Below are 26,559 nucleotides of genomic sequence, written 5' to 3'. Positions count from 1 at the left end.
GTCTCAAGTTCCTGGGCTCAAGTGATCCTTCCATCTTGGCCTCAGAAAGTTCTGGGATTACAAGTGTGAGCCATCACATTCAGCCTTGACCTTATTTTGAAATAGGGTTTTTGCAGATGTAGCCAAATTAAAATGAGGTCCTACTGAATTATGATAGGCCCAAATCTAATGATTGGTGCCCCTATAAGAAGAGGGCAATTTGTATGTAGAAACACAGAGGCAGACACACACAGAGGGAAGAAGACTGTGTGTGAATAGGGGCAGAGATTGTAGTTATGCTGCCACAAACCAAGGAATGCCAAGGACTGCTGGCAGACACCAAAGGCCAAAAGAGGAAGGAGGAAGCATGGCCTGAAGACATCCTGATTTCCAACTTCTGACCTTCAGAACTGTGGCAGAATACATTTCTGTTGTTTTAAGCCACCCAGCTTGTGGTAACTTGCTAGGGCAGCACTAGGAAATGAACGCATCATTTCCAATGACTCACTTGGGTAATGTGAGCTTCCAATCCCTGAAACACTTGGTCTGTGGGTTTCCAAGACACCCACAGCCAAGAAGATCAATCGCCACCTCAGCAAAGCTGCTCCAACCTAATCATCAGAAGTAGGTAGGGCTATTGTTACACAATGGGAGCCAGAAGGAATATGTTTGGCATCCAGGTATATACTGGGGTCCCTCTTAGTACTTCCTTGCACAAATTTGATGATAAATGGACAACTGCAGCAATCCTGGTCTGAGAAGGGTAGCGTAATCAGAGGATCAAGCCCCTTAGGGGATGAAGGTATTGGTCATGCCACAGATTAGCCACAGAGACCAGCAGAGGTTCAGACAGGGGGTGAGGCTAATCTACAATGGATAGCAGAAGAGGGAAAATGAGACTGTGGCAGCTGTAGACAAGCTGGGGCTGCAAGGGCTATAGCAAATCCTTTTAATTTTTCTCTCCTAAATTATCCCCCCCCCATCCAGAAAGGAGGCCCAGGGGAGTCCTGGAAAAGCCTCTCCCAGTCCCTACACAAAGACATGGGTCTGACAGGTGCAAAGCATGGACTACAGAGGATGCTCAAAGAGCCACTGGCTCGGATCCTCTCGCAGAAATGTTGGGCTCATTGCCCGGCTGCTGTGATAGCTGCAGAAGACATCTCTCAGCTGTTCACTCTCCAGCCTTTGCTGGAGAAAACTATCCCACTAGGATCACACCTCCTCCTAAGGACAGCCTGCATCCTAACGACCTAACAATGCAGAAATATTTTACGTTGTTCCTGGACCCCTTGCTTCAGCTCCCCAGAATCTAGACATGCTGAACATTTGTAAGATGAATTAGTCAAATTAAATAAAGACTAGCTGGATAATTGCACAGTGTTTCATAATCCACACAGGCCTAGAGTGGTTTCTCACTTTGGTGGACTCCAGAATCACCTGGAAAGCTTCTAAAATATCCTGGTATTTGGGCTCCACTTCTCAGAGATTCTGCCTTAATTGATTTTGCATGGGGCAGAGCCTGGGTATTCTCCAAAACCTTTCCAAGATCGTTAATGTGCAGCTAAGTACTAAAAACCACTGACAGATCAGGAAATTTAGTCAGTGGGGAGTGTGTAGAGAAGTGGCCCTGAATATTTATCCTCTTTGTACTCTCATTTTCTGCCAACTTACTGTTGCTTGCTTTATCTCACCGAAAGCTGATGGATCCCAACAGCATTCCCTGTCCTGTAGGAAGCACTTAGGAATACCAGCCAGAAGACTGTTTTATTGTGATGGGCACATTCTAGCAGTTTGGTTGGTTATGCTTTGCACTTACTTTCCCGTCCAGCTGTTTCTGTGTTCCTCACCTTGAAAATCTGTATCACTTTTGTCTGCCTAGGTTCCTGTTCTTCTGCAGTTCTTGCCTTCAGCAATACACATTGGCTGCCAACCCTGCTCACTTCCAACCCTGAAATTCCTGATCTAATAGCTGGTCCCATCTCTGCGGGATGCCCCATCAACTACTTTGCCCTCCTTTTCCCAGTGATCCATGGAGGCAAGGAAAATGAGAAAGGGGTGACACATTTGCTTCCTGTTCTACTCTAAGTATATGGTACCACAGACAACTTTAGGAGGGCTGACTTTGGTAAATTTCCTAGGAAAATTTTAAATTCATCCATTTCTTCTATTTTTTTATTTGCTAGCAAAGAGTCATGTATATACAAAACTAAAATGCTTTAAATAAACTTTCATTCCAGGAAGAGATGACATTTGGAATCTCTTTCATTTACCACTGCCTTCAATTACCAGATGGTAATCTCTACTCAAACTAGGTCTGATTTTCCTGTACTTCTCTCAATCTGATGAATACTAAGCTACTAATGATTCCTCGTGGGAGTTTTATAAAGGCAGAAGAACTTCTGCATCCCCCTTAAATAAACAACCTTATCACTGACAGATTTTTAATGGTACAGAATGTTTCCCATCTTGTTTACCTATCTGTGACCTCAACTGCAGAAGTATTTCTACTGTTACTTATTCAAATCATTTTTCATATTTTGCTGCTGTGAGCATACCAAAACCTAATGTTTGCTATAGCTTTTCTTTAAATTACATTTTAAAAGCTATAGTATATTCACTGAAATAATACATATTTAGGGATTATTTTTAAATTGGCTTTTGCCAAAGTTATAAAATAGAGGTTGCTTGCAAAATAATTTTTTGCCTATGTGTACATTTGCTGTTGGATATGATTATTCAGCTATTTATGGCTGATGTGTCACAGATGCAATAATTTTTTTAAAGATGCTTAGTGCCATCTGTCATCTCAGTAATAATTTCAAAGACAAAATTTTTAAGACGAGAGAAATAAAGGAAAAGAGAGAAATAAAGGAAAAGAGTCTTTAACAATTGTTAAGTCCTGGCTAAACCCTGTAAAAGTTAACATTCCAGACCAACGTCCATCCCTATCTTCTCAAACTATCTATCCCTGTAATGGCTATTTATTTATTTATTTATTGAAGCAGAGTCTCACCCTGTTGCCCAGGCTGGAGTGCAGTGGCACGATCTCAGCTCACTGCAACTTCTGCCTCCCAGGTTCAAGCAATTCTTGTGCCTCAGCCTTCCAAGTAGCTGGGATTACAGGCGCATACCAACACACCTGGCTAATTTTTATATTTTTAGTAGACACAGGTTTCCACCATGTTGCCTGGGCTGGTCTCTAACTCCTGACCTCAGGTGATCCACCTGCCTCAGCCTCCCAAAGTGCTAGGATTACATGCGTGAGCCACCACAACTAGCCCAACATATTTTAGATTAAATTATTCTTCTAACTTGTCTCCAAAGGTCCATTTTTGCCCATTGCTTCTTTTTTTTCTTCTTCTTCCTTTTCATTATAGAATCTGGATTACCTACACTGACCCTGTCTATAAATCACAGTCCTCCAAAGAGAAATGAAAATACCTTCTAATAACTCCTAAAATCATCTCTTCACTGCAATCTTCATCTGTTAAAATGTATTCCTGCCAAGTATGTTTGAGGTACTCACAGTTTTTAAACTATGGTAATTGAATTCAGGGTTTTAAAATAATATGCACGTGGTACGTATTAGTCTGTTTTCACACTGCTGATAAAGACATACCAAGACTGGGCAATTTACAAAAGAAAGAGGTCTAATGGACTTAGAATTCCACATGGCTAGGGAGGCCTCACAATCATAGTGGAAAGTGAAAGGCAAGTCTCACATGGTGGCAGACAAGAGGACAGGGCTTGTGCATGGCAACTTCCATTTTTAAAGCCATCAGATCTTGTGAGACTTATTCACTATCACAAGAACAGCATGGGAAAGACCTGCCCCCATTATTCAATTACCTCTCGCCAGGTCCCTCCCACAACACATGGAAATTCAAGATGAGATTTGGGTGGGGACACAGCCAAACCATATCATGGTATAATGCAAAATTTTCATTTAGTAGTGAATTTAGATTTCATATGCCTGTCCATTCTTTAGTTATACAGATAGATGGATTTTATTCCCTCTGCTCTTCTCATTTTTTATTAGAGCATTGAAATTCCACAGCAAAACCAATGTAGTTCTTGAAAACTCAAAAGAAGAAAAAAATAAAATTCCCTATGGTATCATTCAGAGAAACTGATACAATCTTGTGACATGACACTCATTTTTTTTAGAATGTGGAGGGAAATAATAGACTAGAGGACACGCCACAATAACCAAGACTTCTGATCTTTTTTAGGTAGCATTTTATGACCCCAAAATAAGAAAGATTCAAGACTTTCCCTCAGAAACAGAGTTCACTACAAGAATTTTCTTGCTCATGCTAACCTTAATTTATTCTACTGCAGATGTTGATAGTCACTCTTGGAAAAAACAAAATGACAAAGGAATATATATTTTCTGACCAAAAAGAAAAGTTGACATAAAGAATTTTAAAAGCATCAATTTAACCACGCATTGATACTGAAAACATTTAACATACATATATGTAGGTATAGACATAAATGTGTGATATAATTGAGACTAAAGTATAAATTCTGTTTAATAATCTGCATGCATATATTAACTTTTTCTAGCTCATAAAATATTTTACCCATAAAACTGTAATGATTTTACCATAATTTAACTTACTTCAGCAGTTTATTTAACCCAAATTATTTTATTTTTATTTACACCACTGATGTCTTATTTCTCCATTATAAATAATGCTGCAATTGTATTTGGTAAATATTTAAATCTTGCATTATTTCCTTAATAAACATTCCCAGAAGCAAATATATTAGCTAAATAATATTTTCAAATTAATTTAAAAATCCCAACTGTTAAAATCACATTTATAAAAGCATTAATAAAGATAAAATAATTTAAGTATAGCAGCAATCAAAAGAAAAACAGTTTACCTTGTGCAAAAAGAACAGGATGAATTTTAAACCCTCCTCCATTTTTCAACCGTTGAGGAAGTTGTTCAAAATGATAACTATCAATGTAGAAGTAAACTTTCAGAGCTTGCCGACTTCCTTCTGCTTGATATGTAAGAGGAACATCTAAAATGATATTTAATAGTATATTACTTCCTAAAATAAGGATATGCTAGATGGTACTTTTGTTAACCTTCAGAAAGAATCCTGAGAATTACTCGACACCAATATATTAAACGTGATCATGTTTATCAAGTTGGGATTCGACATACAGTGCTATTCAGTGAAACAGTATTAAATCAGTTCTCATTAGTTAAAGCAATGGATGTGTTACTATATTATAAAAATTCCATAATAGGAAACTTTGTTACACTTTGACATATCAGATGTCTCACTTAACTAAATGAGGTGTTTAGCTGCACATGGTTTGGATTCAGAATCTCCCAGGGAAGCTTCTTCATTCACATTTTAGTCAGAATGAGTCCTTGGGGTATACTTCTTAAGTAGTGTGCAAGAAATTGAGTACATAGCAACCACTATCAAAATTAGCATGGGTTCTGCAAGCTCTATTCCCCGAGCACCAGATCAGAAATATATTATCCTTTGTTGATGCCCCACAGTCATTAAAATTGTCCCAAGTCTTGTAGCTATTTTCAAAGATCCTAAGTTTAATTACTTAAAAAAAACCCAATCAACTTGAAAACTAAATTTCAGTAGGAGTATTTCACAATGCTATCATAAATCCTCCCATTTTATGATACTTATCCATGACAAATATTTCAGTCTCACTAGAAAAGAATGTAAAATCATCCTAAAAGGCTGAACAGTCACAATAACCACTTAAAAATTAAGGACAAACAAATGTAATCGGCATTTAATACATGTTCCTCACTCAGTATTTATAACTTCTAACCTGCTTCTTGAAATAAAACTATATATAAAAGTAGAGTTCAAGGTTAAATGGCATTTATGATCACAGATTCCAGGCTCCTTATGAAATCTATCTATTTCATTCTGCACACCAATATGGGAAACATGTCATTCATATCTATTTATCTCCTTTATGCCATATAAAGTACTTATCTTATTTTTGTTACTATTTTTTTAAATGAAGACATGAAGCATTTGATTTAGAAAAGAGAATGAACAGGTTTCTCACCCAAAGGGTTGAAAATTAATAGCATTTTAATAATTGGGAAAATCCTTTTTTTCTGATTTCTAAAATAAAGACTAAAAGAACTATGGACACTAAAGAAAATACAGATTTATACCTACTAAATATCTGTATCCTCTAGTTCCCCTTTTCACACACTGTCTCACATATATATTTTAATTTGTGTTAAATTCCATACCCTTCATCTTTGGCATCAATATAGGCAACCTATATGCTAACAAATGGATAATGTTATTGAAAGAAAAATGGTGATAATGATACAACAGTTGGAGTTTCATATTATAGAACTAACATAGAACAAATAAAGATGTTATATTAGGAATCAAGGAACTAAAACTTAATGAAAATTATAAAGTATATTAATTTAAAGTGAAGTTCAAACTAAGAGCACTAAAACTCCTGGGCTCAAGTGATCCTCCAGCCTTGGCCTCCCAAAGCATTGAGATTACAGGCATAAGCCACCACACGCAGCCCATTACCACTCCTCTCAACATCATACTGGAAGTCCTAGCTATTGCAATAGAACAAGACAAGAAAAAAGAAACTATAATAATTGGGAAAGGAAAACATCAACAAAAAAATGCTCCTGGAACTAATAAGCAATTATAGCCAGGTTGCAGGATACAGGTTAATATAAAAAAGTCAATTCCTTTCTTATATACCAGCAGTGAACAAGTGGAATTTGAAATTAACAACATAATACCATTTATATTAGCACCTCCCCAAAATAAAATACTTAGGTATAACTCTAATAAAATATTACAAGATCTATATAAGGAAACTAAAAAACTGATGAAAAAATTTTTTTAAGAACTCAGTAAATGGAAAGACATTTTATGTTCATGGATAGGAAGACTCACTATTGTCAAGGTGTCATTTCTTCCCAGCTTGATCCACAATGTCAGTGAAACACCAAGTAAAATCCCAACAGGTTATTTCTTGGATATTGACAAACTAATTCTAAAGTTTATATGAAAAGGCAGAAGACCCAAAATAGCCAACATAACATAGAAAAAGAAGAACAAAGTTGGAAGACTGATACTCCTTTAATTTAAGACTTACTATAAAACTACAGTAATGAAGACAGCATGGTATTGGCCAAAGAACAGACAAATAGATCAACGAAATAGAACAGAGAGCTCAGAAGCAGTCCAACATATATATAGTCAACTGATCTCTGACAAAGGAGCAAAGATTAATACAATGGAACAAAGATAAGTCTTTTCAACAAATGTTTCTGGAAGAACTGGGCATCTACATGCAAAAACATAAATCTAGACACTCACCTTATATCCTCCACAAAAATTAACCCAAAATGAATTATAGACTTAAATATAAAATGAAAAACCATACGATTCCTGCCAGATTATGTAAGAGAAAACTTAGATGACCTTGGAAATACTGATGACTTTTAGAAAGAACACCAAAGGCACAATCCATGAAAGAAATAATAGATAAGCTAGATCCCATCAAATGCAAAAGACATTGTCAAGAGAATGAGAAAACAAGCAACAGACTGGGAGAAAATATTTGCAAAAGACACATCTGATAAAAACTGTCATCCAAAATACACAGATAACTCTTCAAACTCAACAATAAGAAAACAAAAAATCCAAGTGTGTTAATCCATAAAAATATCTGAGTGAGTAATTTATAAAGAAAAGAGGTTTAATTGGTTCATGGTTCTGCAGGCTGTACAGGAAGCAAGATGCTCACATCTGCTCAGCTTCTGAGGAGGCCTCAGGAAACTTATAAACATGGCAGAAGATGAAAGGGGTAGCAGGCACATCATATGGCAAGAGCAAGAGAGCAAGCAGGAAGGTGCTACACACTTTTAAACAACCAGATCTCATGAGAACTCATTATCATGAAGACATTACCAAGGGGAAGGCACAACATCATTCATGAGAAATCCACCCCCATAATCCAATCACCTCCACCAGGCCCCACCTCCCACATTGGGGATTACAATTAAGCATGAGATTTGGGTAAGGACACACATCCAAACTATATCACCAATTTTAAAAATGGGCTAAAGACCTCAACAGACAACTCTTTCAAGAAGATATAGAGATGGCAAATAATCATATGAAATGATGCTCTTATCATTTGTTATCAGGGAAATGCAAATTAAAACAGTACTGAGCCACCACTATACACTCATAGAGGGGCCAAAATCCAGAACACTGACAACACCAAATGCTGACAAGGATGTGGAGTGATAGGAGCACTCATTCATCACTGGAGGGAAAAATGCAGATTTTCCACAAAATAAATTTCATTATATAAAATTTAACCCTTTGGCTAGTTTAGTCCTCTCTCACTAATTAAATAATATGATATGGGAGTACCTTGTAGTTTCCTTATCACTAAAGTGGTTAAATTGCCCAGTTATGCCTTTGTATTTCTCACCAGTCTCCACACGCATAGCCACTCTGGAAAACAGTTTGACGCTTTCTTGCCAATCTAAGAAGCTCTTAACATACGATCCAGGAATCATGGTCCTTGGTATCTACCCAAAAGAGCTGAAAACTTATATCCACATAAAAACCTGCACATGTGTGTTTATAGCCACTCTTCATAATTGTCAAAACTTAAAAGCAGCCAAGATGTCCTTTGAATGGATAAACTGTGGTACATCCAGCCAATGGAATTTTCTTCTGTGCTAAAAAGAAATGAACTATCAAGCCATGAAAAGACACGAAGGAAGCTTAAATGCATATTACTAAGTGAGAGAAGACAATCTGAAAGGCTACCTACTGTATGATCCCAACTACATGATGTTCTGAAAAAGGCAAAACTATGGAGAAGGTAGAGAAAATCAGTGGATGCCAGGGGTTGGGTGCAGAGTGGGAGGGAGGAGGAATGAACAGGCAATCCATATGGGATTTTAGGGCAGTAAAAATACTCTGTATGATACTATGATGGTGGATACATGTCATTACACATTTGTCCAGATCCAGAGAACGTACAGCTCCAAGAGTGAATCCTAATGTAAACTATGAACTTTGAGTGATTTTGATGTGCTAATATAGGTTCACTGATTTTAAGAAATGTACCTCTATCGTGAGGGCTACTGATAGTTGGGGAGGCTGTGCATGTGTAGGGACAGGGGTATGGAAAATCTCTGTACCTTCCTCTCAATTTTGCTGTGAACCTAAAACTACTCTAAAAATATAAAGGCTTTTTAAAAAGTGCATAATACTAATGTGGAGTTGAAAATTGTTGCCTTTTATTTGTGGAAATGTATTAGCTATAAAAAACAAACTTGATAATTAGGACTGTATAATATTTAAAAGTTTCAAAACCAATATTGCAAGAGGAAAAGGTCTCTGGTAGCATCCCATAGAGGGATTCATCCCAGAGAGGAGTTTCAACAACCCATCCTTGTAAACACAGCCTCCAATCATTGAATGGGCCCGTGAGTTTCAAAATAAGTCTTTGACTAAGAAGCTGTCAGTTCCCTCTGCCTGGGTTGCTCTTCTCTGACTTTCTGCAGGGTTGGGTCTTTCTTATGCTTCAGTTCTCAGCTTAAAAGCTACTTCTGCAGAGAATCCTCTACCAGTCACTCCTTGAAGGGCTGCCTCACCCTTTTTCTTTATGTATCTGCTTATTTCCTTCATAGGATTTATCACAGTTTTATCTTTATGTTGATTTCTTATTGATTGTTGATTATTCATTCCTCATTCATTATTGATTCCTAATTCCTTATTCCCAACTAGGCTGTCAGCTCCATGAAGACGGGAACCATGCCTGTCTCATCCATAATGGCACCCACACCACCAAGCACAATGCCTGGCCCATATAAGGATAGTGGGGACTCAAACATATTCATTCTCCTAATTATGAACTACTATAAAATGACCTATATCACCATTGAAAAGGAGAAGACCTGCTGTCATTACATTATTCTCCTAAACTGATGCAGATTTTCCACAAAATAAATTTAATTATAGACAAGCTTACCATTTAGCTAGTTTATTACTCCTTCACTGATTGTGTAATAAGACATGGGAAGCACCTCGTATTTCCCTTATTACCAAAGTGGTCAAATTGGCCATTTACTTCTTTGTATCTCACATTAGTGTCTAAGCTCCATGCCAAAAAAGGCTTGTTTCATTTGCACACCATGATATCCCTAGAACATAGTTCAGTACTTAGCGTGTTACATATATTTAATAATTATTTCTTCAATGAAAATGAACTGTCTTTAATCAAGACATTTGAGTTCTACTTGCTTGGCATGCCATAATTCTTCAGAATCTCATTATTCTTTTCATGCAAAAGTGAGATTATAGGTGATGCTATACATATAGCTTTTGAGAAGAATGCAAAGTAATAAAGTAAGAAGGATGGATTCAAATACTTACTGAATACTAGCACAGCCATATGTAATGCTAGAGTCTTTCAAATATATTATCTTATTTAAGTCCCTTAACCCTGTGAGTTAGGGAAAGCTACAGTTCTCATGCTTAAAGATAAGCATGGAGCCAAGATTTGGACTTGGATTTCTTGACTTCAAAGCCAATGGGGTCTTTACACCTTCATGCGTCCCCCTTCTCTGTACTTAGTCCTCCCTCAAAGGCATGCAGCCAACTAGTCTCCATCCCAGTGATACGGAATTAATTAGTGAATCTGACTTCTCTGCATCTAAGTAACAGAAAGATCAAACTACATGCAATGCATAATAAAGCTTCATTTTCTTACACCACTTAAATAAGATGTGATGACCTTTGAATAGAGAATAATTTTCTTATTTCCTGCACCAACTTAAAATAAGAATTATATTCCTATTGTCACTGTTTTCAGTGTTCAATAGTGCAGCATTGGAACCAGCCCCTCACTAGAGAACTATTTTCAGAAGTTGAGGTTACACTTTGAAGAGATACATTAAAATGTATTGCCAAATATATTCAGAATGCCTGTGTCTGTTATAGTGACATCTACATTTACATACTATTATTACTTACATGGTCTCAATTATTTTTTATATTTAGTATGTGTTCCAAAGTTAAATCTTTCACAGTAGATAAGCAATAAAGAAGTATTTTATCAAGCTTATGATATTGGTTCTTCTCCTACTTGTTCAACAGACCATTTGCCAATAATGTCATAGAAGAACCATGGAAAACAGTATTCCTGTGAACTTACAGTTCCTCAGGCAAAGCTTTAAACAACATATTGGGTTATATCATCAAAATAGAGTTCTCTCTGCCTTCAGCAAAACTATGCCCACATTATTCAAGTAAATGAAAATATATCCTATTATATACATATCCACAGAAAACCACACACTTTGGTCAAATATTATCCTTATCAAATAATACCCTCTGCCAGAAAAGTCCTTGAATAAATATAACCTAAATTTCTAACTTTGTACTGCTTGTTCTCTTCCTCATTCATCAGAGAAAATGAAACTTAAATAATATTCTATCCTCTCTATTTTCATAAATTAAACAGCATTGACATTGCTTTATTTTTAAATAATCTCCACAGCTACCCTCCAGGCCAAGTCACCATCCTCTCCCACCTGGGTCATTCAGTAGCTTTCTAACTGATAACTGGGCTTCTGCCCTTGGTCCCAGAATAGTCTATTTAACACAGCAGTCAGAGACAGCCTTTTAATATGGAAGCCACACCCCATAATTCATCTGTTCAATGGCATGGTTAGGAAGCAAAGCTCTTTCAACAGCTGGCAAGCCCTGCATAGTCTGGCCTCCTTGCTGTTTCCATCTCTTTTTCTGTTCCCCTCACTCGCTCCACTCCACCTATACAGTCCAACTTGCTATCCTGAGAGCATGCTATGTCTGCTCCCAGCCTCAGAGTCCAGTGAGCCTGGGACACGGCTCCTCCAATACCTCCACAACTCCCTCCCTCAACCTCTTCAGGGCTCTGCTCTTTTAGGTAAAGATTCCTCCCTACCCCATTCATTATCTGCAACCTTTCACCTGCCCCTTCATTGGTATCCTTTGCTCTCTTTTGTTTCCCTATATATCTTTCACATAATTGCCTTCTAATTTATTATAAAATTATTTTGCCTATTATTTATCTGTCCTCACCTTAACTTAATCCCCATTAGAGATATCTATCTGTTTAGTTCTCTACTGAATCCAACACCAAGAACAGTCTTGGCAAGAAATAGGCATTTAAGGAGCTTTCAATACATGAATAAATGAATGATTATCATCTTAAGTCAGATCATTAATCAAATGAAAATGTATGGAGTCCTTATTTATTGTACTAGACATTAGGAATGTGAGAAATAAAACCTGAAGAAGCTCACACCTTCTAGCCTAATATATACGATACTCATACTTTTGAAAAAACAAGAGACATATAAAAATAATAAACTACTGAAGATTTCTTAGACAGATATATTTTAACGGTATTTATGGGAATGTGGAAATAGTAGATAATGATAACTTGCAGAAAGTAAAAGATACGGACATTAAACCATACATATTGCTACTTCTCTGAATATATAACTTTTAAAATACTGCCTTTGTCAGATTTAATGATGGAAAATTGCTAAATCAAAAGGATACATTTCAATCATTCAGTTCATAAAATACTTATCAAATATATTAATATCAGAGTTATATCACATATAATTATTTGATGCCAAATAAATTTTTTAAATACCTAATAACTTACTTGCAACCAGGGGTTCCTCTTCTGATGGTTTAAAGTAAAAGGAAACCTTTTCCAAATCAAATAGTGCAACCAGTGTATCTTCTAACATGGCTTGTTCATCTGTCTACAAAGAAAGAAAAACAATATATAATATAAGATGATATAAAGCAATATAACATAACATGACATAATGTAAATTCAGACCAAAATAACTTTGCTGTGTTTTATTTATATACAGGTACAAAACAAAATTATAAAGACTTCTCTAATAATTTACTGCCCAAAATGAAATGAACAAATCTCTCAAAGTTGCAAGTTTATGGTTTTATATTTTCCCTTTTCTCTATTGTTTAAATGGTTGTTATACACACATTTTTCAGTCTATTTTGTAGCTGGATTCTAATCATATTGATTTCTTTTATTATTTACAAAACACAAAAAGCATGCTATTTGCCTCTAAACTTCTAAAATCTTATAAATATAACATCTGAAAAGCAAAAATGTTGTTTTATTTAAAAGACAAACTACATAATGGCCATCCTATTTTATAATAAGATAACTTATTCATATTCAATTTGCTATTTTTAGTAACTGTGATTAAAATCAATTTTAATGTGTGATTATTTGGCTTCCAAAGAGCTTCGGAGCAAGAATCATTTTCACCTCCCTTGTCTTTATGGAGTCTTAGTCTAGAATCTTTTGAGTATCAGATCTGGTTTGTTTTAATCACTCATCTCATTCTTATAGCATATAGTTTTATAGCTAAGGCAAGTAAGGCCCAGACACTAACAAAGTCAGTGTGTGTCTCAGTGATGTCATCTTTCTGGTACTAGATTCTGGCCTTCCTATTAGCAGTTTAATGCATTATTTACAGGGTCTTTTAATAGTTTTGTCATGAAAATATAATTAACTTTGTCATACATAGCTTATCTTCTAAAGGTAATATTTGTTTCCTTAAGAATGTCAATGGCCAGGCACAGTGGCTCACACCTGTAACCCCAGCACTTTGGGAGGCTGAGGCAGGAGGATCACTTGAGCCCAGGAATTCAAGACCAGCTTGGGCAACATAGTGAGACACTGTCTCTCAAAAAATCAAAAAAATTATCTGGATATGGTGGCATGCACCTATGGTCCCAGTTACTTGGGAGGCTGAGGTGGGAAGATTGTTTGAGCCCAGGAGGTTGAGGCTGCAGTGAGCCAAGACTGCACTGCTACACTCCAGCCTGGGCGACAGAGCAAGACCCCATCTCTTAAAAAAATAAAATGTCAATGATCCTTTTAAACAGTTAGTTTAACATGTTGTATACAGCATTTTTAAAAGTTGCTGTAGGCCAGGCACGGTGGCTGACGCCTGTAATCCCAATAGTTTGTGGGGCTGAGGTGGGTGGATCACCTGAGGTCAGGAGTTCAAGACCAGCCTGACAAAAATGGTGAAACCCTGTATCTATTAAAAATACAAAAATTAGCTGAGCATGGTGGCACACGTGTGTAATCCCAGCTACTCCGGAGGCTGAGACAGGAGAATCACTTGAACCTGGGAGGCAGAGGTCGCAGTGAGCCGAGATTGTACCACTGCACTCCAGCCTGGGTGACAGAGCAAGACTCTGTCTCAAAAAAAAAAAAAAAAAAAAATTGCTGTAAGCTCGTAGCCAAATCTGGGGGCAGCATCAGTAGAATATGAAGGAGGTGGTAAAGAATTTCCATTCTGTGAAAAAGAATCCATGGAGGTAGCCCCAGATCCCAAAGGAGGGCAGCATGGAGACACAAAGAGGTTGGAAGAACTGTCACCTTTGTACCTTGGTGTAGTTTAATATAGTGCACAGTACACAGTAAGTACTGGATAAATGTTTATTAAACCATTATCTTAAAAATATCCTTTTGAAGCAGCGAAAAAATGTCATGACCCTAGAAAGAAAGGACAGGACTGAAGAATCAGTGTATTTTCTGGTAGACAGAAATTCACAAAGCAAGAAATGTTCCAGACAGCGTGGCCTCTGAGAGCTACAGCACAAGCCATGGTGTTCCAGCAAACATTGCCAAAGCCAGGCCCAAGTGACCACTGGCTGTGCCTCGCACTCAGGGACACACAGACCACCAGAGCGCTGCTCCTAGAGAGCCATTCACACTCCTGGGTGGATGTTTTCTTTCTGCCTTTGTGACAGAAGCAGAAAGACTATGGGTTTCTTGAATTTTTCTTTCCTTAGCAATCTATTTTCTTTTTAAAATCAATTCCTTAAATAAATTTAAGGGTTTCACAAGACCAGCTGAAAAAAAAACCACACCGCTTCATTGAGCTATAACTCACATACTGTAAAATTCACCCATTTAAAATGTATAGCTCAGGGGTTTTAGTATATTCACAGAGCTGTCCAGCTAGCACCATCGTCTTTAGAATATTTTTATCATCCCCCAAAGAACCCAATACCCAATAGTATTCACTCCTCATTTTCCTGCCCCCAACCATCAGCTGTAGGCAACCACTAGTCTACTTTCTGCCTCTAAAATGTACCTAGTTAGTACATTTCACCATAATGGAATCAAACTATATGAGGTCTTTTGTGACTGGCTTATTTCACTTAGTATAATGCTTTCAGTGTTTATCCATGTTGTAGCATGTATCAGTACTCCATTCCTTTTTATTGCTGAATAATATTCCATTATATGGACACATCACATTTTGTTTATCCATTCATCAGTTGATGGACATATGATGGACATATAAGTTGTTTCCATTTTTTAGCTACTATGAATAATCTTGCTAGGAATGTTTGCATACAAGATTTTGTGTGAATGTAAGTTTTCATCTATTTTAGATGTTACCTAGAAATAGGATTTCTAGGTAATATGGAAACTCTATGGTTCATATTTTGAGGAACTGCCAAACCAGTTTCCAGAATGGCTGTGCCACTTCCCACAAGCAACTTAGGAGGGTGACAAAATTTCTCCACATCCTCCCCAAAACTTGGTACTGTCTTTTGTATTATAGTCATCCATATCACACGCATTGTGGTATTTCATTGTGATTTTGAGTTGCATTTCTCTAATGGCTAATGATATTGATCATCTCTTCATGTGCTTTTTGGACATTTTTATATCTTTGGAGAAATACCTATTCAAATCCTTTGTCTACTTTTTAATTGGTTATTTGTCATTTTACTGTTGAATTTTAAGGGTTCTTTATATATTCTGCATATGTCACTCATCAAATATATGATTTGTAAATATTTTCTCATATTCTTTGAGATTTCCAATAAAATTAAGTTTAAAGTAAAAGCACCAGCACTTGATTAGACAATGGCAGTTTAAAAGTAAGGAAAATAGAATAGAAATAAAGCCTTACTCATTTACACATTCATTCAACAGATAATTGATGCCTACCATGTGTTAAAAAGTAGGCTTCCTATCATATGTAATTCACACACACACACACACACACACACACACACACACACACACACGCGTATTTGTTTTTAAGCTCAAACATGTTACTTGGTAGCTACATTTTCTATGTGTACTTTAACAGATGAAATAGGCTCTCATGTTTAAAATCAAGTTCTATTCAGTGATCACCTAACATTTATATATTAAAGTGAACACATTTGCTTTTAAACATGATGATAACTGTCCAAACCACAGGAGGTATACGTGAAAAAACTCTTAAGTTCACCACAGTTTTATTTTTCAAATATTTCAAGATGCTTTCATCATATCCACTGTGGAAACCCAATGCATAAACATAGAATATTCTACAGTAATTAAGGCAATGCTCTTCGATTTAACAGGACAAACATGCATACAAAGAAAAGAACTAAAATTATTTAACATATGCAAATTTTAAACAGATTGTCAGGCAGTATGGTATTTGAGCTCTCTGAGCTTGGCTCTCAAGTCTACTCCAGGACATCAATCTCAATAGGAGCTTTGGTTTCACAGCAGCCTGTGTCCTTGGACTGGGAATAAGGAACAGCAGCAGAAAGACCCTTTTTCTTCTGATGACCTTCTCCAGTCAGTGTGTAGGGATACAAGAATTAGTAACAGATGGAGGCTTTCTCAGCTTTTAGCAGCCACAGAGAAGAGATACAAATCAGGAAAGAAGGAATACATTCTACATACTTATTAAAATTTGAAGGACCACAGAAAAATGTATATTTTTAAAGTAGCTGAATGCATGCACATTCATAGAGATAACCAGGGGGAAAGAAATAACTACTTCTTATTTCAGAACATGTTACAGTGCAGGTTACAGTTGACACAGACAGTGGGAGTCATGTGATTTCCTTACCAAGTTTGGTGACAGAAGTGACTGAAAGTGAAAAAGAACACCTGCATTTGCTATCTGGTCCAGCCACCTCCTGCTGGCTTCCCAAGTTTCCATCTCATTTTCCTTGCTGTTGTCAAACATCTGGTTCAAGGCCGCCATGAGCTGCTCAGAGAAGGCACAGACAGTGGCCACAAGAGTCTGGCAGAAAACCATGTCTCTACGGAGCTGTGTCTCACTATCTGTGATCAAAAAGAACATAGAGAATGCTTTGAAAAATGTTGCAGATGGTGAAAACCAATGCGTTAAGCATCTACATTCACTAGCATTTCATCTTTTCACTAAACTCACACATGTGAAAAATGTGAATTTGAGCTCTATAAATGACCACACACATTTTAGCAAATATGCTTTACAGAAAACACTAAATATCAAAAAATGTTAGAAATATTAAAATATTTTTTCCTAATCAATATTGTGACTCTATTCTAGAATCATTAAATTGTTTGATAAAATCTGAGGGAGAGAAATAAAGCTTCATTTATTTATATTTTCTATACCTTATGGGACACAATTTGCATTTGCTGCAATCACATTTTCCTAAACAAAACTCAAAGTCCAATTCATCAGTTTTTGTTGGCAAATTAAATACAATAGTATTAATACAATTTTTAAAATTAACAACTAAACCTACTCAAATATTAATGTGAAATACACATGGGGAAAAGAGTATACGATGTTCAATTGTTTGCAGTTATAAGCAAATCTGTCTCTCCTGAATGGAGTTATTAAACTTCATGAACTATAAGTATGTGCTAATATATAAGAATATGAATTCCTATAATTCTTTCAAATAAGTAATATATTTATAGTTTTAGTATGTATTGATTTGTATATGTTTACCAGGGTTCTTATCCTGCAATTGACTGGAGTTTTGGTTAACCCACTGATATGGTTAGGCTTTGTGTCCCCACCCAAATCTCATCTTGAATTGTAATCCCCAGGTGTTGAGGAAGAGACCTGGTGGAAAGTGATTGGATTATGGGGGTGGTTTCTCCCATGCTGTTCTTGTGATAGTGAGTGAATTTTCACGAGATCTGATGGTTTTATACATGGCAGTTTTTCCTGTATTCTGACACACATGCTCTCTGCTCTCTCTTGCCTGCCACCATGTAAGACATGCCTCCTTCCCCTTCTGCCTTCTCCCATTCTAAGTTTTCTGAGGCCTTCCTGGCTATGCATAACTGTGAGTCAATTAAACTTCTTTCCTTTATAAAGTACCCACAATCTCAGGTATTTCTTTATAGCAGTGAGAAAACAGACTAATACACCCACTTTGAAGATATGTTTCCACTGTGAAATTCTGAACTAGAGATTTTTCAAATGGAAAGAAGCTAACACACAGAGTTCATTTCTTCAGGTGCTTCGATATATACAAACTACAGAAACACAAAGCTACACATTCCACATATTGAAAAATCACTTCCACTAGAAGTGGAAACAACAAAGGGAAAAATAACCTCCTCTCAAATGTGTACTAAATATTTCAAGGGTTCATAGACTCTTCTGGAATAAAGAAGCATTCTCAATATTAGTGTATAACGCAGAGATAAATGCTGACTTTATTCAGTGGTGAGCTCCCGTTCTATAGTCTGACAAAAAAGCCGTAATTTTTAAGATTTACCAAGAACACTGAACATCTGTTTTTAATAACCATCAAAGGCATGTGTACACGTAATTTAGTTTCTATGTTACTCGGTTTCACTGTGAAACCTACTCTTGAAAATTTTATTAGAAAGATAATTAAATATTTAAAATATTTAATTTTGTATCTGAATTTTCATTTATTAGGCTCAACTATAGAAACATGCTGCTTTGGTAGGTTAAAATGGCGGAATGTGGCCATTCCATATGGCTCAACTTACTAATTTAACCAACAACATGTGTTAAGCGTCTATATCATGTGCCCCATGCTACTAGATAGGAAAGGACATTTGTAGGTAACTATAAAATCTTTAAACTGGAAATGAACTTTGTCCAATCCTGAAGAAAAAAAACTAAACACCTATTTTGTTGTGCAAAATTTCTATCACAGTAGACATTGAACAAATGTTTACTAAATCAATGATTAAAATAAAGAGTCAGTGGCACTAAAAATAAATAAAAAAGTGAAATGAGAAGACATGAGTTCATTCTCTGGTTTCTTGAAATATCTGGATTTAATTTTACTTAAGAGGCTAATTCAGATAGCTTGTTAGCTCCAGTGTGCACCTAGGGTACTGAGGTTCACAACAGAAACTAAATAAGTAAAATAAATTGCCCTATGTCTTTGTTGTACATTATTATTTTGTTTTTCAGATGTTCTACAGTGAAGCAGAAAATCTGGGTGAATTTTTAAAAATACTTCAGTAGATTTGGCAGAAATACTCCCACCCATACCTTGAAAATGATTTAATAAAAATCTAATTGGAAAGAAATTATGGATATTGAGTGAAAAGCAAAAATCTAGAGAAAGAAGGATCTGCACTGCAAGCTTTAACAAAAATCACCAGGATTAATAACTTTGCCACTGGTAGAAATAATTATTTCCAAGTTTCTTTTGTGAAAAAGTTCTTTTCTATTTTTATCCTAAAAAGAATACTTAGATGTTTATTCTATATTCTGCTACTATATACCATTTGCATTTAAGCTAAAATAAGATTTTTCTTTCAACCTTTTTATCAAATCAGAACTGATTGCAATTAACAGTCAACTTTTCAATGTGCAAAACCTGTTGATAACTTGAAGTTGTTTTCATTCATCAATTCAAATGTTTAACACTGAATGAATACCCTACAGGAATTGACAGCTGCAACAACTACTAGAGGATCCAAGCTGGGGCCTCAGCCATATTGAATAAAAATTCATATTTCATGAGATGATTTTCTGTTGCCACCTTCCTATTTTCAACAGAGAGTAGATGAATTGTTTGCACAGATTCAAAATGTACATATTATATCAACAGCTTTTCAAGTTAACTTTTTACAAACTATCATCTCACAGTGAATAACAAAGTTAGAAAACAGTGGCATAAGCGGGACCTTGTGACCTATCCCCGACATATTTACAGCTTCTCAACATACCACTTCCCTCCATTCATTCCACACTACAGCAACAATGTTCACAGAATTATTGGGAGAGCACATTAAAACAACATATCTGAAAGCAGTCAGAAGTGTGGGGTACACAGACCTGTCTTCTTTGAGCCACACAGTACTGCTCAGCAGTCCTCAAATACCAAATGCCCTGTGGCCTACACTGGGCCTATACCTTTCTTCCAGATGCATTGCATGCCCTTGTCCTTCTCTTCTGCCTAGGAAACTTTAAATCAATCTTTAAGAGTCAACTCATCAAACTATTGAAACTCATTGAAAGATTATCTCCCCTTCTGAAATTCCCCTCTCCCCAAGAAAGTACTGGGGCTCTTCTTCTGGTCACCATAGACTTGGGGGTATCCTTCTACTGGAGGGCTAATTATATAGCACAGTGGGCATTCATTTATGAGTCTGTGTTCCCAAGGAACCATCAGCACATCAAGGCCAGAGAAGTGGCATGTGACTTAGGCTCACACTCCTTAGAGGCATATCATCTGCTTTCAACTACCCATTCTAAGTCATATTTTAGGTATCAGATCCCCATGTGGAAAATGGGGTTCATTCCTCCTTCTTAGGTCTACAATAAAGATAAATGAGATAAAAAGTATTTAAAGCACTTAACAAAGTAAAGTGGTGTAGCATTATCATTGTGATTCTTCTTTTTGTTTAGCATCTAGCACCGTGCCTGGCACTGAGTAGGTGCTCAGCTTTATTTCTCATGGAGAAGGAACAATTTGTTACATAAATACAACAAAATCTACTAACTCTAAGCAAAAACATCCAGGTCTTTTTCTTTCAATTATGCAACCATTCAAAATTTACAACTATCCATCCTTTACCAAAGGTATTTTTGTTTTTTGTGTGTGTTTTTGTTTTGTTTTGTTTTGTTTTTTAAGAGAGTGCGTCTTGTTCTGTCACCCAGGCTGGAGTACAGTGGCACAATCATAGCTCACTGCAGGTTCAAACTCCCAGGCTCAAGAGATCCTCCTACCTTGGCCTCCCAAATAGCTGGGACTGCAGGTGTGTGCCATCACATCTGGCTAATTTTCAATTTTTTTTTTTTTGTAGAGGCAGGGCCTCACTATGATATCTAGACTGGTCTCAAACTCCTAACCTGAAATAATCCTCCATCCTCAACCTCCCAAAGTGCTGGGATTATAAACGTGGACCAGGACACACTGCCTTCATTTCCTATTTTTATGAATACGAAAGAAGTACAGCAAAAATCACATCTGCTTTCAGCTACTAGCAAAAGAAGAAAAACAGAGATTTTGAGGGGTTTTTTTTTTGCTTACTATTATTGTAGAGTAAGATTTTTATTATTTATTTTTACCATAGAGTAATATTTTTCTTATAGTGAGAGTACACTCAAAAGAAATGGTTTTTGTACCTATCAAAGGCTTCAGTTTCATTTCAGTATTTAAGCACCTATTTAAACTCATCTTCTAACACATGTTTTAAATTACACTATTTAATCTTGGCTGTTTAGAAGTTTAAGATCTGTAATTAGCTAGCTGGTCTAAAAAGAATGAGATGGTTTCTAGACACACAAAAGCAATCTCAGATATTATGCTAACACAGAGATTGCAGGGAAAATAAAGCAAAATAAACAACAAAAAAAGGAGATTAGAGAAAGAGAAAGGTAGAAATAAAAGGAGGTTAAGAATATTTAAAAGACACAGTCTACCCTTTTCAAATAAACAATTTCATAGCCAAAAATATGAAGTATTTTGGCTACTGTTTTGGTGTCATCCTATATAGAAGAGGGGAGACAGAGTGAGCAAATAAAGCAGGAAAATAAAGAATTGTAAGAGGAATAGAAAAATAAAATTGAAATCAAAATAAAAATCTACCACAGCATCCATTTCAGCATTAATGAATAAAATGAAGCATCCCAGAATCACCTCCGGAATTGGCAAACCTAAGTTTGAATTTCAAAACTGCCACCTACTATTTATTCATTTATTCAATAAGGCATCAATATGCCTAAACTTCTAGATACTCCAATGCCAGTGTTGACTGTATACTATGTGCTGGTTATTATTAATCTGCCAGAATGTCAATTTCTTCACCTTTAAAACTGTGGAAACAATAATATTCTCACATGGTGGGTTGTGGGGACCCAATGAAATCCAAGAAAATGAGGTCCATGAATTGTGTTATTAGTAAAACTCAGAAACTGTCAGATATTTTTGTCATTATTATTAATCAGTCAAAAAGCAAGTCAAAAACATTTTTCATTAGGGCAAAAAACCAATGGACAAATAAAAAAGCCCTGTTGGTTAACTTGGTTCATTCATAATTTAAAATTTCCAAGTGTGGTACTTTGGAAAAGTGGTCACAAATTCTTTCCCTCCCTGTATCCACACTCTTGTAATGTAATTTTGAGACCCTTTCCTTCAAAAGTAGAATCTATGTCTCTACCCCTTAAGTCTGGCCTTGCCAGTTACATGCTGGGGCCAGTAGAAGGTGGCAAGCTCTTAGACATTCGCACTGTCTTCCTGGAACCCTGCAAATCCACCATGTGAACAAGAACAGGCTAGTCTCATAGATGACGAGAGACAGGCTGCCCAGGCAGCCCTGTTACCTCAGCTAACAGCCAGCCAAATGTTACATATGTGAGCAAGGCCACCCTAGGTCACCTGTGCCTAGCCAACCCACCACCTGACTGCAGACACATGGGCAAACCCAGCCAAGATCAATAAAACCTGGCACAGACCAGCAGAAATGCCCAGATGACACTAGACAGGTAAGCAATAAGAAATGGTCATTGTTTTATGCCACAAAGTTTGGGGATTTTTTTTTTAACACAACAAAAGCTAACTGCTGTCACAAGTAATCATTCAGGTTATATTTTTTAGGAACAAATCCCTATCAACATCTAGTTAATGTAATAGAATTTCTGTGTATACACATACACATACTTCATGGGAAATAGATTAAAATAATAAAAGTAACTCATTCAACATATCTATATATCTCCGAATCTACAGAAAGAGATGCACAGCAGGCTAACATCAAACTGTTCACTGTAATTAAATGGCATGTAGTTGAGTTTTCCCAATCTTTACGATCTATTTCCTTGTAAATGCATTTTGAATGAAAACCTTGTTGAAATATTTCATACATTTTTTCCTTTTTTCATTCATATAATTTTTCATTCATTTTTGCCACAAATATTTGTTGAATATCTATATGCCAGCCACTATTTTAGGCATTTGCTGATGATCAAAATAGACATAGTGCCTGCCTTTATGACATTTACAGTCTATCATCTGCAATTTAGAATCTCATCAAATATTTAATTGTCCTTTGGTGTCATTTTCCATTACCAATATTTTTTGAGCTCCCACTAAGTGCATGGTAAAAGTGTTTTAATGTAAGATTTGTAAAATGTTTACATACATTCATTCTTGTTCATTTTTTTGTGTGTATGTGTGTGTTTTTTTTTCTTTTTATTATTATTATTATTATACTTTAGGCTCTATGGTACATGTGCGCAACGTGCAGGCAAGCTACATATGTATACATGTGCCATGCTGGTGCGCTGCACCCACCAACTCGTCATCTAGCATTAGGTATATCTCCCAGTGCTATCCCTCCCCCCTCCCCCCACCCCACAACAGTCCCCGAAGTGTGATGTTCCCCTTCCTGTGTCCATGTGTTCTCATTGTTCAATTCCCATCTATGAGTGAGAATATGCGGTGTTTGGTTTTTTGTTCTTGCGATAGTTTACTGAGAATGATGATTTCCAATTTCATCCATGTCCCTACAAAGGACATGAACTCATCATTTTTTATGGCTGCATAGTATTCCATGGTGTATATGTGCCACATTTTCTTAATCCAGTCTATCATTGTTGGACATTTGGGTTGGTTCCAAGTCTTTGCTATTGTGAATAATGCTGCAATAAACATACGTGTGCATGTGTCTTTAGAGCAGCATGATTTATAGTCCTTTGGGTATATACCCAGTAATGGGATGGCTGGGTCAAATGGAACTTCTAGTTCTAGATCCCTGAGGAATCGCCACACTGACTTCCACAAGGGTTGAACTAGTTTACAGTCCCACCAACAGTGTAAAAGTGTTCCTATTTCTCCACATCCTCTCCAGCACCTGTTGTTTCCTGACTTTTTAATGATTGCCATTCTAACTGGTGTGAGATGGTATCTCATTGTGGTTTTGATTTGCATTTCTCTGATGGCCAGTGATGGTGAGCATTTTTTCATGTGTTCATAAACAAAATTTAGACACAATTAACTTTAGCAAAACCTACTCCCTTTCTCCTGTTTAATAATATTTTGTTTAAATCTATATGCATATATGTTTTCATGGTTTTGCTTATAAGAGAATACAAGTGTCTGTGTATATGTATATGTGTATATATATATATTTGCATTTTTATTAAAATGATGTGAGTACTTTTTCTAATCTTTCCAAAGGTTTGGAGAAGGTAGGGATCATATTTCTATTTTGTAAATGGTTGAAGGCGTTGTCCTCAAATTTCAAGGCTTTATTATCCTGGGCCACAATCACTTAAATAGCAAAAAAAAAAAAAAAATGCAAAATGTTACCTGAATATTCAAGAAGAGCCAGGAGTATCCTACACTTTACCTCTGCAGAGAAAGAAAACACATCAGTTAATTGTTCACTCTTTCTGTCACAAATACCATATTTTAACTGTGTAGTCAAAATTAGTACGATCTTATTGTACTAGGTTCATGCAAAAGTAATTGTGGTTTTGCCATTACTTTCAATGGATGGTAAAAACAGCAATTACTTTTGCACCAACCTAATATTAGATAATAAAAATCCATTCACTTGACATGTTACTCTTGCCTGTTTGCCTACACAAATTCTAACCAGTGTTCAAGATCCTGAAATGTCTCTGAATTATATCAGTCAATGAAACACCATTCAAATCCTGGCAGCTTTTTAGGTCATCCTTAGCTGTTTTAGCCTGCTTGGTGTTCTGCAAGCTACAACTGTTGTAATCACTAGCAATAAACTGTCAAACAATATTTTTGCTACTGTTATTTAAACTTTCAAAGTTTACACATGTGTGTATATATACACACACGTATATATGTATATATATTACACACATACATATACACACATACGTATATATATACACACACATACGTGTATATATATACACACACATAAGTGTATATATATACACACACATAAGTGTATATATATACGCACACATACATGTGTGCGTATATATATATATACTCTTCTTCCAACTCCAACCCACACAGGGTCAATCACAGATGTTTGATAAATGTGTATGAATTTCATACTAATTGCTATGTGTCCAATGAGTTACATGTCCATTTGTTTCCAACTAATAAATAATTATAGTTTATGTGCAATAGGTAAATTTAAAAACTTACAAAGTTCCTGCTAAATGCCCAAGATTATGGGAAACAAAAAAGATTAAGTTATATCCTATTCTAGACAGATTCACAGTAGAGTCAGAAAGACAGAATTGACTGAAAAGAAATGCAGGAAATACTTTAAAGGGCACCACATTTTACAAGTGAGACTGAAAGCAGAAAAGGATTTCAGAGGCAGCAAAGTACAATAAGCTAAGAGTCAGAAGACTGCTGTTATATACTAGCTTTGTGGCTTTAGAAAATTGCTAAATTACTTTGAGTCTCAATTAACTCATTCATAAATGAAGATAACATCTGCCTTATCTATTTTACAGGTCTGTGTAAAATATAAGTGAGAATATGTATGAAAAGTCTTTGAAAATTGTTTAAAATCCTATATACAAGTGAAGACTGTTATTATTGTAATCTGAATCTGGCCCAAGTTGGTATAGAATTCTAAATGAGACTAGAAAATATTTCATAAAACTTTAAATTGTCACTGTCAAGAAAAGAGATACATATTCTAAGACTGAGAGATTTTGCTAGCAAAGGAATATAGTAGAGAATGAATAACAATTATCTAACAATCTAGCACACAGAGATTTTATTATATCATTAAGAGACTGAGATTGGGATATGATTAGAAAGCCCCACTGAAAAATGGCTTCTAACAGATCAATGTGTTTAGTCTTACCTAACAGAAAATCACTGCAAGACTCTGTGACACAGTAGTGAAATTATGAACACGATATTTTAGGAAGATAAATCTCGTAATGGTTTTAAGAATCAGAAAAAGATAGGGAGAGGGAGGTTAGCCAGAAAAATCATTGCAGTTACTGAAGTGTGATGAAAAAGGGAAAAACTGAAGAGACACTCTTTAGAATATTGGGACAAATGCAGGGAAAAAATTTTTTAAAATATAGGTTGCTAAAAAAAATATGAGATTTAGAATAAAGCATTTTTCTTTTTAGGGAACAGAAAGTTGAAAATGTGTTCACTAATAAACATCTGAATTTAAGGTGATGGTGGGCTACTCAAATAAAAATATCTTCATTCAGCTGATAACATGAGGCCATAACTTACCTC

General features: G+C 36.0%; 1 protein-coding gene across 4 annotated transcripts in view; it reads right to left on the bottom strand.

Annotated features, from left to right (window-relative positions):
* PREX2 (phosphatidylinositol-3,4,5-trisphosphate dependent Rac exchange factor 2) overlaps positions 1-26,559 on the bottom strand; it is a 308,213-nt gene that overhangs the window by 102,398 nt on the left and 179,256 nt on the right. For all 4 annotated transcript variants that reach the window (XM_054561712.2, XM_024251586.3, XM_054561713.2 and 1 more), the window contains exons 31-34: positions 24,664-24,705; positions 16,980-17,197; positions 12,719-12,821; positions 4,873-5,016 (exon numbers count right to left, since the gene is read on the bottom strand). In XM_054561712.2, the coding sequence (XP_054417687.1) occupies positions 4,873-5,016; positions 12,719-12,821; positions 16,980-17,197; positions 24,664-24,705 (507 nt within the window). The remainder of the gene's footprint in view (positions 1-4,872; positions 5,017-12,718; positions 12,822-16,979; positions 17,198-24,663; positions 24,706-26,559) is intronic.

The sequence above is a fragment of the Pongo abelii genome, chromosome 7 (assembly GCF_028885655.2).
Source record: "Pongo abelii isolate AG06213 chromosome 7, NHGRI_mPonAbe1-v2.0_pri, whole genome shotgun sequence".
NCBI classification, from domain to species: domain Eukaryota; kingdom Metazoa; phylum Chordata; class Mammalia; order Primates; family Hominidae; genus Pongo; species Pongo abelii.
Note: the sequence above shows the minus strand (reverse complement) of the source record. Positions and strands in the feature narration are given on the sequence as shown.